A 14236-nucleotide genomic window follows, 5' to 3' on the forward strand; every position below is an offset into this window, starting at 1 on the left:
CACTCATCCGTGATGTTGCTGTGAGGTACTTTGGTGGGATATAGTCTGCAGGCATGAATAAACAGTGAAATTGAAAAAAATAGTGTCAAAGCTGCCAGAGAATATTAATTGCGCTGTTATGAATTAGAATTTTCCATCGGCTTGTGCTAATTTCACGTCAAAGTTTCAATCTCAAATATGTCAGCAAAAAAAAGTGTTCATTTATCGATCGATTAGTTAGTAGAGTACAGATAAGAAGTACAAATTTTGTCCATAAAAAATGTTTAAGCAAGTGGGCAACTTAACTCAATAATTTTATGAAACCTATTACTTAAGTAACGTAAGTTAGTCATGACTCTAAAATTACGTCATGGTAATGTTGCCTTGTTGGATGCTATGTCAACCCAAGCAGTCTTCCTCTCCAATTGAAATGTATGGATGCACTTGAATCAATTGAGATTTCGTTTATTTCACAATTTTATTGAGTCGATTGAAATTCATTTGTTGCTTCATCCGTCCTCATTGAATTTTGGCCGAACTCTTGATGACTCAAGCCTTTTCTCCCATGCTTTAATTCTATCAATTGGTTCAGTGGTTGTGATCGATTTGGACACGCCATTGGTGCTTTTGCAAATCTCGATTCAGTTTTGCCATCAACTTAATGGACCCGAACGGTTGGTTCTTTGTTGGAACCGCCAATGTGCTTGGCAATTCAGTCTTGCCTCTGTTTCTGATCTGTTCAAAGCAGAGGGTTAGTCATCATCCGAAAGCTAAAGATTAGTTCGACGCAGTTGTCATCTCAGTTTTACTATTTTAACATGATTTCTATTTTTTCTCATATTTGTCATGGCCTACTCTATCTTTCAAATTCTACCCTTGCAGCCATTTCCTTACGCACATTCTATTTCGCTCTCGTCCGACCGCACCTTGAATATTCAGCGAGCGTATGGGATCCGGTGCAGAAAGACTTAATCCGCGAACTGAATAAAATACAAAGGAAGGCTGCGCGTTTCGTCAAAAACTGCTACGGGCGTACAGACAGCGTTACCCAGATGTTAAGCGAATTAGGCTGGGAGCCATTGGAGACTCGGAGGCTGCGCGCTAGGCTTAGATTGCTTGAACAATTGAGAATGGATATATTTAAGAGCGACACAGAGAACATATTATTGGAGCCACACCATATTTCCAGGTCCGATAGAAGCGATAAATTAAGAGAGCTATTTTGCCGAACGGATAGATATGTGAATTCATTTTTCCCCGAACAATAAAGGACTTTAATAAATGCGGAACTTTATATTCGAATTTCCTTTTTATATGTAAACGGCTGGTGTCCTAACACCCTCCGCCACATGCTTTTTTAGTGGCATTCGGTGTAATATGTAGATATACATGCATGATACGTCAAATTTATATGATTTATCCATCTATATTTGGTGAGCCCTGTGTAAGTCTAGTGGCGAGACCGTTGGCCTAATAATCGTAAGATTCGGGGCTCATGTCTAGGGCTGTGTGAGACTCTCGACCACCCGAGAGTCTCGGCGGTCGAGACGAGAATTTCATTTCTCGGCATTGTCGGGACGAGACACTCGGCGCGGCGAGTCTCGCCTTCCTTCTAAAAAATTTCGGTTTCTTCACACTGCCTTTTCCACCACGCCTTCCTCGCCCTCTTGGTTTCCAATTGTAATGTATCATTTATTTCCCTGTAAATCCTTTTTCCTTCCTTTTTGGGAGTGAATATCCATGGAGAAAAAATAAGCATGCTCAGATTTGCCGATGGCATAGCCGTTATAGCAGAAACAAAAAGAGATTTGAAAAATATTCTGGTTAATATGGGTAGGGTAATGGGTGAATATTAACTGAAAATAAGCACGAAGGAAACCAAGATCTAAGTATGCAGTACAAGAGAAGAAGTCAAGACCAACATTAAAATAGGTAAGCAAAAACTAATAGAGGTGGATGAATTTGGTTATATGGGAAGCAAGATAACCAGTGACGGGAGAAGTAAGATAGAAATTATCAGCAGAATAGCTCAGGCGAAGAGAGCATTCCACCAAAAGAGAGACCTCCTTACAGCGGGAAACTTAAATAAGGAAGTAAAGAAACAATTTATAAGAACCTACATTTGGAATATGCTCCTATACGGAAGTGAGGCATGGACAATGACCGCAGCAGCAGAGAGGAGAAGCCTCATGAAAACCTTAACAAGAAGAAGGAACAACCTTATAGGCCACATCTTGAGACACGATGGCCTGATGAAGACAATCGTCGAAGGACAAGTGGAAGGCAATAACGGAAAAGGAAGACCTCGAACAAAATATATGGAACAAGTAAAGAAGGATGTGAAAGAGAAGAAATACATAGGTGTGAAAAGATTAGCTGATGGGAGAACTGAGTGGAGAGCTGCGTCAAACCAATCCTAGGATTGTTGACCACTGGGGATGATGATTCTTTTTCCCTTGTATGTGTTCACGGCCTTCTATTCCCTCCTCTCCTTCGTTTTCTTAATGTTATCCAGTCTGGCCCACGGTTTATCCCTCTACACTATATACCCAAACCACTCCTCTGCTTCATTCACTATTACCGCTTTCATCTCAACCGACCCTTAGGTAAGCAAGTCTCCCATCCCTCGCCGCATATATATCCTCGTTATGGGATGAAATGAGAGGCCTAAAATTGACCCCCCCTTATCAAACTGTTTTCAATGAAAAGTAGAGAGATTTTCTTACTCCCTGCATAAAAATTTAAATGCACTTCCCTTTGGCATAATTTCTCCTTTCAATACCTACCCATCCCACACTCCCACCGTAGCTAAACTGCCCGCCTACTCCGGCTGGAGGGTCACTTGGATACCCACGAGATATACAGCAGCAGCGGGAGCGGTGGAAAATGAACTAAATGTCTTCTCAAAGAAAATTTATTGGCTTTCTTCTTTTTCCATTATTTTGTAGTTTGTTGAGGCAATATTTGAAGGAATGATGATGCTAAAAAAAATAGATGTTATTATGAAAATGAGCGTCGGGAACTTATAATGACAGCACGATATAATTTCAGAGTTAATACAAGAAAGAAATATGCTTACTTCCCTGGAATAATTTTTGACATTTAAACAGCTAAAAGATATATTATCCGGCGTGATACGGTGGAAATATTTTATATTCAGCTTATTAAAACCACTAGTCTATTTCCACACACTTATTTACACCGACCATGGTTTCGGCAACTTGTGGCAACCTTGATAATGGCACAAGTTGCCGAAACCATGGTCGATGTAAATAAAAGTGTGTGGAAACAGACAAGTGGTTTTAATAAGCTGAATTAAACAGCTATACACAATTTGAAGCTAAAATGTGAGAGTTATATGTTAATGGCACTCTGGCCGGCTTATTAATGTGAAACGACTGTTAATTAAAATTAATAGTTATATAAATAGGTCAAAATATATCGACGTGTTCACATATTGATCATTATTCTTTGAATTTTGCTACCTCTAAGGATGAACCTAGGGAAGCAGTATCATCATAAGGCATACCTACGAATATTCGGAACAAACTATTTGCCACAACCGTTTCTTGACGTCGAGCAACAATTTCACGGTAAACTTGCCATTTTAATGGAATGAAAGAACCAATGAGGTATAGCTTCAGTGGCGCCGCGTGGGGCCTGAGGGGTCCCGAGCCCCCTCAAAAATTCGTTATGGGTGTGAGGAAAAAAAATGTCAGGCTTGTCGATTTTCCCAGGAGTATCCAGATATCGAGATTCGAGTTATCAGGGCTCTAATGTTGATCATATCACTCTTCTAGAATGCTCAAAAAACTTAAAACTCACTACTTATACAATTTCCCGGGGCAAGATCCCCGGCTTGGGCCCCCCTAACATTTTTTGTAAGTCAGCATCCCTGCGTAGCTGATGGTGGAAAATAAGTCGAAGCGAATGGATAAAGCAATAGCCAGGGATTTTATTATTAAGGGATTGGAAGAGTTTGACCTGGAGTGTAGCTCTCTACGGTGCGGAAACGTGGACACTGAGGAAAGAAGAGTAGAGAAGATTGGAGGCATTCGAGATGTGGGTATGGAGAAGAATGGAGAGGGTGAAATGGACGGAGAGGAAAAGGAACGACGAAGGGCTGGACATGGTGGGTGAGGGGAGGCAGCTTTTAGATGAGATACGAAGGATACAGAAGGTATGGATGGGAGGATTACTTAGCGGGGAGGGGATGTTGAAAATGGTGTTAGAGGGTAGAAAGTTAGGGAAACGTGGGAGGGGAAGGAAAATAATAGGATTGTTAGATAGATTGAAAGGGATTGGGCCTCACATGGAATTGAAGAAGGCAGTGCTGGGAGGAAATGGAGGCTCCCGGTTCACTTTTTGAACACTCCATGGAAACCTAACCTTAATCGGTAGAATAATATAATAATAATAAAGGGATTATTATGAAGAGGGGATTAAGTCAAGCGAGTTCGGTAAAAGTGTGAAAACGAGCGACGAAGTCGACAAATGACTGCGGAGGAGCGTGTGCGCTGGAGCGGAGGACAAGACGAATTGTGGCCAGTCGGGGTGGGTGGGTGGGGAGGGAGAGAGATGTATGCATCAGCATGAAACCGCTTGAACAATCGCTTCCTTGACGGATGGGGCAAGTATGACGAGAAAAGCACGGGCAACGGCCGAATGCAATCATTGATTTGAAGCAGACATTTCTAGAGGAGTGACTGGTCGTTACAACTGCGCAATCTGCCTCTTTATTACCACGGAAAAGTATGCACTTAAAATTCTTCTAAAATCCTGAGAAGAAGAAGGGACAGCTTCATTAGGTATGATAAAGACAATCGCCCATGGACAAGTGGAAAATGGCAATGGACAGCCCCGAATGACCTACACGGGTCAAATTATCCACCCATTGTCATCCAGTGTTGCCTCTAAGGAACGTCAAAAATGTTTAAATTTTCGGCTTCATTTAGGATATATATTAACTACGCATTTTGTGGTGTAAATAGTTATATTGGTGGAGTAACTAACGGAATATTTAGCCGCCACGATAGTTAGGATTGAGTGCAAAAGTTTCAAGTTTTCAAAATGAAAATTATTGGAATTTGATTTCTCCCAGAAGCAGCTCTGCGTTCGAAAGAATACGGATACAAAAGGGAAGATAATCGTAAATATGAGACGGTTAGATGACTGGAAAATTGAGGAGAGTCCATCCAATCTTCGGTGAGAAAGCTGACAGTTTACTTTTGATGCTGATGAAATCTTGAAATCTTCCAACCCCTAAAATTGGCTTTTCAATCGTCCAATGGTGGAATGAGTGCCGAGATAAAAGTGCCGCAAACCACCATTATCCTTTCGTTGGTTCCTTCTACAATTACATTTTTGCATCGCCGTTATATTTCCGAGCACTTTTCCTCTTCGCTGTAAACAATGCAAATTATGTTAAAAAGTAATGGTTATTTTCCTTATTGCTACTACTAGCGATTCAGTTTAGATAACCAAGGTCTTAAATGAGAGGAGCACGGCTACACTATGATTAAACGTGGTGATACTCCTAGGGTCAACATTAGTAACTTCCAAAACAATTTATGATGTCATTTAAAATGCGCCCAATTCATAGTATAAAAGCATATGAAAGAGTTTTTAAGAATACCAAATATTGATTCTATGTGCGTATTCATCACTAAGAATTTTAATTCACGTCCACAATGTCGATCACAAATTGTAACATTCGAAGTTACACTCGAATGGCGAGGGAATTATAGTTATTTGGTTATAGGAAGCAATAACAGAACTTGAAAGCTAGTGAGAGTAGATGGTACTGCAGCACGTAGTCCTTGAGATAACTGCTCCATCCAATTTCTAAAACCCTTCATTGTCTGCTATGCACTCGTGCGGCGTATTCGGGCCAATAGTAACTCTCACCAAACAATTCTGAACAGTAGCTCATTCACAAGCTCACTCCAGTTAGTACAGTGGTTACAACAGATGGCGGTTGCGAGAAAGACCATCAAAGACCTCCGAAGCTGCTTCACAGACATCCCTCTTCTCTCCCGTTGCTGGTGTCTAGCCTCGAGTCAGCACCAACGGCCAACGCCCAGATGAAAATGAACAGTTCAATTGACGAACGGTTCCCTTGGGCGTTCGTTTTATCAGGGCGGTCGCTGTCATCTGGACGTTTGTGTTCGTATGGAACAGATGGACTCCAGTTTTCCCAAATTACTTTTCAAATCTGTTTCTGCATTATTGAATTGCAATATGACAACGGCGGGGAAGAACTTCCAACCAGACATGAGAAAGTCGACGGATGCATTCTGATAATCATTTTCCGAGTTATTAAGAAATAACTTTGCCACCACATCCATTTTTTACGACATTCTCATGAAATGTTATCGTAAAATTTCAATTTAACACACTCCAATTGCACATAAATGAACCTCAAAACCAAAATTGACTCATTTTCAAGTTTTATTTTTTATTATGTTATAAGTTAAGGGCCATAAGCATTTCCATCAGATTCAGACAGGAAAAATATTTTTAATAATAATTTAAGAAGAATAGCATCAATTATAAAATGTGTCTGGAAGTAATGAATACGTAATCATCTTATTCGCAAAATTAATTTTTTTGTAGAATCTTATCGACTATCGTGGTACAGGTAAGAACCAAGGATTTGATTCGCATATGCCTTTTAGAGCGATAGGAACTGTACTTTCGAATTGCCATAAGCCCGACTGTTCGTTATGAACTGTTTTTTTTATGTGAACCAGATGAAAATGAACGTTCATCAAAATCATCTATTCAATCCAACTGTAATAGATAAGCAGGTAGTCGGCTTTATCAAGGATTTTTTGAACAATTGCGAGGGTATTTTTGGATGGATTTAGCTCGGATGCCACAAAAGTTATCGCAAGTGTATCCCAATGAAGTTTTATAGGTCCTCTTTTGTTAGGTATTCACATGATTGACGTAACTTCCGCGGTAACGAGCAAAATTTTTCACTTCCCATTTGATTTGTTATTTGCAGAGAATTTTGACGGCGATTCCGAGCATTTCCATTAAAAAAAGACGACTGTTACCATAAATAAATTGTGCATTAAATCGGCATTGTCATTAAAAAAATTTCAAGTGTATGATAATGAATTTCAGCAAAAATTATCTCTCTTCAATAATTCCTTTCACCGCTTACGAGACTAACTATCGACTGCCGAATTCGTAAAATACTTGGGAGTCAGCATTGCTAGGGATCTTTCGCGCGGTAAACACAATTGAGAAGTAAGAGGGAAAGCCAATCGTAAGATGGATTTGTAAAAAGAATTTTTGGTGAAGAAGTGAAAAAGAGAAGCTACATGACTCTACATCTACATAATACCCTGCGAGCCACCTCTAGGGTGTTTGGCAGGGGGTGACCAATCACCAGCATGTAATTGGATTCCCACATGCACACCACATAGTCCAAAAAACGTTATGCATACTTAAAAATTATACTACCACATGCTGTTAGAAATAGTAATAAATTTCGGAAACATGCATTAAAGTATACATAAGTTGGTAGGCTACACTACAAAGTCATCTGATCTATTTGTGAGCTCTAGCTGCCGTTATAATCTCTCATTGATCACGGAAAAAAAGACATTCTGAATCAGACTGTTCTACAGTCTCTCTTATTTTATTTGTATGATCTGATCTTCCGCAGTATGTTGGCGTTCGTGAGATATTGTTAACTACGTCAGAGAGGAGACTGCTCTTGAAATTATCTGAAAGGTTTAGTCAATTTTTCAATCTACGGTCTGATAGATTCCCATCCGAGTTTATCGCACAGGTCACTTACACTATACAAGGCTATCGTAACGATTTTTCATATACCTGGCAGCTCTTCTTTGCACGCGTTCTAACTCTGTTTTTAAACCTATTTCATGAGGGTCGCAAACACTGGCAGCGTATTCAAAATGGGGTCTAACGAGGGAGAAGTAGATAATTTCTCGCACTTTCCTAATATTCTAGTACAGGTTATACACTTGGAGTACCTATGCTGCTAGCGCGTAGGACCCTTGTGAATTAGGACTGAAATGAGAGCCCAGCGCAGGTCGGCCAGATCTGTTATGAGCTGTCACCATAAAAAAGAGCAGCTTCTCCTGTATGTTCAAGAGCAGTGTCTTTTGTAACGAAGTTAGCCATATCTTACGAACGAAAACATACTACGGAAGATCAGATCATATAAATAAAATAAGAGAGATAGAATGTAGAACAGACAGATTCAGAATGTATTTTTTTTCCATGATCAATAAGAGACTATAACGGTAGCATTAGAACTCATAAATACATTAGATGACTCGTAGTGCAGCCTACTATCTTAACTAAGTATAGCTTAATGCACGTTTCTGAATTTTATTATTATTTCTAACAGCGTGTGGTAGTATAATTTTTTAGTATGCGTGACGTTTTTTGGACCGTGTGGTGTGCTTATGGTAATCCAATTGATTGCTGGTGATTGATCACCCCCTCCCAAACACCGTGGAGGTGACTCGCGAGGTATTATGTACATGTATAATTCAATTAATGGCGTCACTCATTATGACGACCCATTGCACGATCTTCATTTTCCATCGACATACTTTTAATTCCTTGTGAATTTCCTCAGCATTTTCCTTTGTTTTCATCTTTGGATTTTTGAGCACAGTTTAATTGAATTTCTCCCTTGGTATGAATTTGAATTTTTTTGTAATCTTGCATGCGTAAACGAGATAATATTTCCTAACCTTTGGCAATTCTTGGCTTTCTATACGCTGGGAGTTGGAGCCTTACTACTTCCATGAAGTTGTACGCATTGATTTTGCTATTGTGTGTGGGTTTTATATAAACGGGTGGCGTACATGTGGGGATTCTGTTGCATGCTGCCGATCGGTCACCCACTGCCAGACACCCTAGGGATGGGCAATAAGATACAAACAGCTGCAGTAATTTTCCACACTATAATAGGGTGGTTTCCTCTGGAGTACGTATTTCACGCTTTTAGATTTCGCGATTAAATGAAAAGTGAAAATGCCGGGAAAACTCCGTGTGACGTCGTTCTGGTTCCCGCTTCCGCGAGTGAGGTGACCGCGAGTGGAGCAGGGCTCTGATTGTGAGCGCTGTTACGACGCAGGATACTAGCAGGTAGTAGAGTACCATGATAGCTGGTAGCGCTTGGTTTAAAAAAGGATTATTAATACCCTATCAAACGAAGGAAACTTTCCGACCTTAGGCAGTTTTAATATGTGATAATTAAGACATGTTTCCTTGGGCTCTGTGCCTCATGCATGCATTGGTAACCTCAGACGATGTAAAACTCCTATCTACTCGTATAGAAACTAGGTCCCTGTGACGTCACGTGAAGTGGCATCGCATGGGCGCCAATCTGGCCTTTTTCTAATGCGGTTAAAATTGACCCTTGTCATTCGTCTAAACTGGGATTTCTAAAACCAAATAATTTGTATGCTATGAATACACTAATGGTGGGTAACAAATCGCAATCAATGCCTTTCGTTTTCTTTGATGAAGGAAACTACCCTATTCGATTGCCTGAGGAATGAATGTTCATTTTTACGTATTTCTTGTAAAAAGTGTAAAAACAATTGAGTGGAAAATCACTACAGCCGTTCGTATGCTTTTACTAACGATGAATTTCCATAAAATGAAGTTGTCAACAATTCATCTGACCCTACAGAAGGGTCGCAGGGTGTAAATTCGGCATTTCACAGTTCACACCGTTGTTCATGACGTTAAAGGCGCCCCAACTCGTCCAGCTCGCATGAGGGGATTTGGGAAGCCTTTCCCCCCACCCTCCCACAGGCTCGTTGGCTTCTCTTTTTCCGCCACATTCAAGTGCGAATGCGTACGAAGGCCGTTCGTTGACACCCGCTGCTGTCCCTTTCTCTCTCCCGGCGTGGGCGGCGCGTACGACCTTGACTCATTCCCTGCGCTGCGCCTGCGAAACGGAAATAGAGAGGGGGAGAGAGCAGTGTGACCTTGGCCTTCATACCAAGCGCACGCTCGCTCCTTCTCTGTATGTATACCGTTATACACCTCGACCGCTAAAAGTTACCACTCTCAAACATTTGATTTATTTATTTTGGGCATAGTTATCAATTTAAAATCATATTCAAAACGAAAAGTGCCATTGCGTCGGAACATGGGTATCGAGATACGGGATAAATGGGAAACGGGATAAATGTGAAACGGATAAACGGGAAATAAATGCAAATATGTTAACTTCAGCAACAGAAGAAACTGGAAGTAACGGAAAAGACAGTAACAGAAAACTGGAAAGTTTCGTATAGTCTCCGATAGAAAACCTGTGTCGAGAAGAAGGGTCTATTTATACCATAAGGCGAATTTTGAAGGGTTGAAGCAGTACTTGTCAAAATCATTCACTGTTTTCAAAGACGCCACAGTCAATCTGGTACAATGCTGAAGTCCAATACAGTGACCAATTCACGCTAAAATAAAAAAGACACATGCGGGACTTACCAGTGAGAAAATGCAAGGAATGCGTGAAAATTATAAAAAAATTGAAAAAAGAGACGAAGAAAAACTTCATTCAAAAAAAAATTATTGGGTGAATATTTAGATGATAACTCTAAGGCTTTCTGGTCATATGTGAGGGAGGTACAAGGAAATAGCGCTACAGTCTCTTCACTCATAAATGAACGTGGCGATAGAGTGTGAACAATCGAGATAAAGCTAATCTCTTAAATAACTTTTTCCATAGTGTCTTCTCTAATTTCACGACCAAAATATATTAACAGATCTACCTAGACTCTACCTAGAGCAGATGCCGTCTATCCATAAAAGAAGAAATTAGAGAAGGTGCGGAGAAAAGCTGCTAGGTATGTGCTGGGAAAGCACAAGAAAACGGAAAGTGTTTCAGAAATGCTCAAGAGTTCTAAGGTGGGAGAGTTTAAAAGAGAGGAGGAAAAGAAGCACGCTATGTGGCATGTTTAGAATAATGTGTGGGGAAAACGCATGGGAAGAATTTGAGAAGGACATATTAAAACCCAGCTTTGATGGAAAAAATGATCACCAGTTGAAGATAAAGTGCTGATCACAAAGGACAAATACAAAGCAGTTCTCCCTCTTGAATAGGACCATAAAGGACTGGAACGACCTACCAGAAAAACTATTTGAGCCCTTCCCGAAAAATTTACATATTTTTAAAAAGCTGTTGAAGAAGTAGGGACCAAGGGTTTCTTATAATATTTTCTATTGTTTTTTAATCATATGTAGTACATGTTACCACCGCCAATGGGCTACTTGTAACAATATAATAATAATAATAATAATAATATATATGTCTACCACAAAGTTTGATCTTTATTCACAGTCAATTCAGCAGTACAACTTCTCTATGCATTGAATTTCAAACTATATTGTAAAAGGAATAAAAGCGCATTATCGTGCCTAGAGAAAATGTGAGTAATACTTTTATACTTATATGCAATACTTATATGTTTTGTAAGTGAAAATTTTTCCAGTCATTGGTTGGATAACATGCGTGTAAAGAAGGCCCCGCTATACATTCTAACATTTAAAGGACTGTGGGTCGTTATATTCTACTTTTTCATAAAACGTGTTTTTTAGAAAACAATATATTTACCGTTCAGCTGTAATAGCTGAAGAATCGCCTTGTGGAGCGTTGTGATCTTAATAATCGCATGCAGTGCATGATTCTTCCGCGTCTAACAGCATGTATGGAGGTCTCTCGGGTTCCTCATCACATTAGATTTTCCAGGTCCGTCTTCTTCCAACATTTCAACGAGCGACTCGGCCGTCGCCAATAATCGTTGAAGTGCCATTCCGTTGATGACTGTCGCTTTACGTAGATTATTCCAAGTGAAGTAAATGTAGTTAAAATAAAGTAAATGTATGCCGCACGGACAAATGTATTCAATGAGGTGGCGGTTGTGAACGGAATGTCACATAAATCTCTAATGACGATGGAAGAATCTCCCATCCAAACGCCTCGAAACTTTGGGACAGAATATGGAAAATGAGGGAACTTCACAAATGAAAATATTAACTCATAGGTTTTCACCAATAACGACAATGAGTACTACGTAGGATCAGATCATATAAATAAAATAAGAGAGATAGATTGTAGTACAGAAAGGTTCAGAATGTCTTTTTTTCCACGATCAATAAGATATTATAACGGCAGCGTTTTAACTCATAAATAGATTGCATGACTTGTAGTGTAGCCTACTAACCTATGTAAAACTTAATGCATGTTTCTTAATTTTATTTTTATTTATAACAGCATATGACAGTATAATTTGTTAGTAAACGCAACGTTTTTTGGACGGCGTGGTGTGCATGTGGGAGTCCAATTGCATGCTGCATGCTGGTAATTGATCACCCCCTGCCAAACACCCTAGAGGTGGCTCGCAGGGTATTATGTAGATGTAAATATTTATTGAAAATTCACCAACGGAATCATTTTATCACCAAGTGTGTAAATCGCGCTTTATTTGATAATCGCGATTTTTGAATGATTGGACTTTATTTTGTTTCCGGCAGAATGGCGAGGGTAGTGACGTCATGCCGGTGGATGAGATCGAGGAGCACCGACGTCATCGACAAAGGAGCGGCAGCATGCGATCTGTAGATCATCCCGAAGGCTCCGTCTTCTCCAGGTGAGACACAAAAAACATTACATTACAATACCAATAGAATGCAAGCCCAATCTAATTTTCATCAAAGATAATTATATAACTATACAAGAAAATTTAACAATTGTACATTTGGTACCCGAGGATGACGCCGCTGCGTCGAAACTAATCGTACCACGAAAATAAATTGGTGGATTAATACAAAGTTTGTTCGTTTTTATTTATTTAATGGTACATTCCTAGGTGTAGTTTTTATGTTTATGCAAATATGTCCACTAAAATATCTCTTGGCAGTTTTTTTTATAATGGTGGTCATCTCTTAATTTTAAGCACAATGCATTTGGTTTCGCTGGTGGCATGGGCCCTCATCGTGAAAGCGCCAGATTCTTACGTCCCAAATCCTTCAGTATCTCACAATTGCATGAGGACATATAAATTATTATAAATGGTGGTGAGTTATCATAAAAGTTAGAATAGAAGGAATTGTAACTTTGATATTTCCACATGGTAATTTATTGAGACCGACCATGGTTCCGTTACAGTATAACATTATATCAAGGTGAGGATGTAGTGATTTTTAATGTAATGATAATATTTATTTACTTTATTGGCTAAAATAAATTTTAAAAACAAAGTACTGAAAGCGGTGAGTCTATCGCCACGGAAAAAAATTTATCGATAAGAGTGGAGCCATTTTAAAGAGAACATGTTAAAATATTCGCCAAAGATGACGTTAAAATATAAACATAATGAGACATATGACGAACTATACTGTATTTTTAAAATCTGTACGGCTGCGACATTCCCAGGCAGCGGTTCGCATGAATAAAAAGGCCGACTAGCCTCGGGCCTAGAGGAACTTTTTACTTATGCGAAAAACTGCCTCCGCGTGTCGAAGGTTAATAAATTTAAATAATCCAGGATTGTTAAATGGGATTTAAATAATCCCATGTCTTCTGAGTTAACAATAGGGTAGTTTCCTTCATCAAAGAAACCGAAAGGCATTGATGGCGATTTGTTACCCACCATTACTGTATTCATAATATACAAATTATTTCGTTTTAGAAATACCGGTTTAGACGAATGGCAATGGTCCATTTTTATCCTCATTTGAAAAGGGCCAGATTGGCGCCCATGCGATGCCACTCCACGTGACGTCACAGGGACCTATTTTCTATAGGAGAAGATAGGAGTTCTACATCGTCTGAGATTACCAATGCATGCATGAGGCGCAGAGCTCAGGGAAACATGTCTTAATAATCACCTATTAAAACTGGCTAAGGTCGGAAAGTTTTCTTCGTTTGATAAGGTATTAATAAACCTTTTTTAAGCCAAGCGCTACCAGCCAGCAAGGTACTCAGCTACCCGCTACCATCCTGCGTCCTATCAGCGCTCAGAGCCTCGATCAAGGTCACCTCACAAGACGGGAGGGGGAACCAGAAATACGTCACACGGAGAGATTTCCTTACCCGTCGCGTTTTCGCGCGCTTGAAAATTTTCACTTTTCATTTAATCGCGAAAAATAGATATCGTCATTTAAAAATCTAAAAGCGTGAAATACGTACTCCAGGAGTAATAATCTTCCGATATAGGCAATAAAAAAATAATAGGAAACCACCCTATTTGGA

General features: G+C 39.7%; 1 protein-coding gene across 1 annotated transcript in view; it reads left to right on the plus strand.

Moving 5' to 3' along the window:
• The window catches only part of LOC124163748 (neprilysin-4-like), a 133714-nt gene that overhangs the window by 36711 nt on the left and 82767 nt on the right, over window positions 1-14236 (plus strand). The window contains exon 2 of the mRNA XM_046540825.1: window positions 12517-12632. Coding sequence (XP_046396781.1) covers window positions 12517-12632 — 116 coding nt within the window. The remainder of the gene's footprint in view (window positions 1-12516; window positions 12633-14236) is intronic.

This window comes from Ischnura elegans, chromosome 8, assembly GCF_921293095.1.
Source record: "Ischnura elegans chromosome 8, ioIscEleg1.1, whole genome shotgun sequence".
NCBI lineage: Eukaryota > Metazoa > Arthropoda > Insecta > Odonata > Coenagrionidae > Ischnura > Ischnura elegans.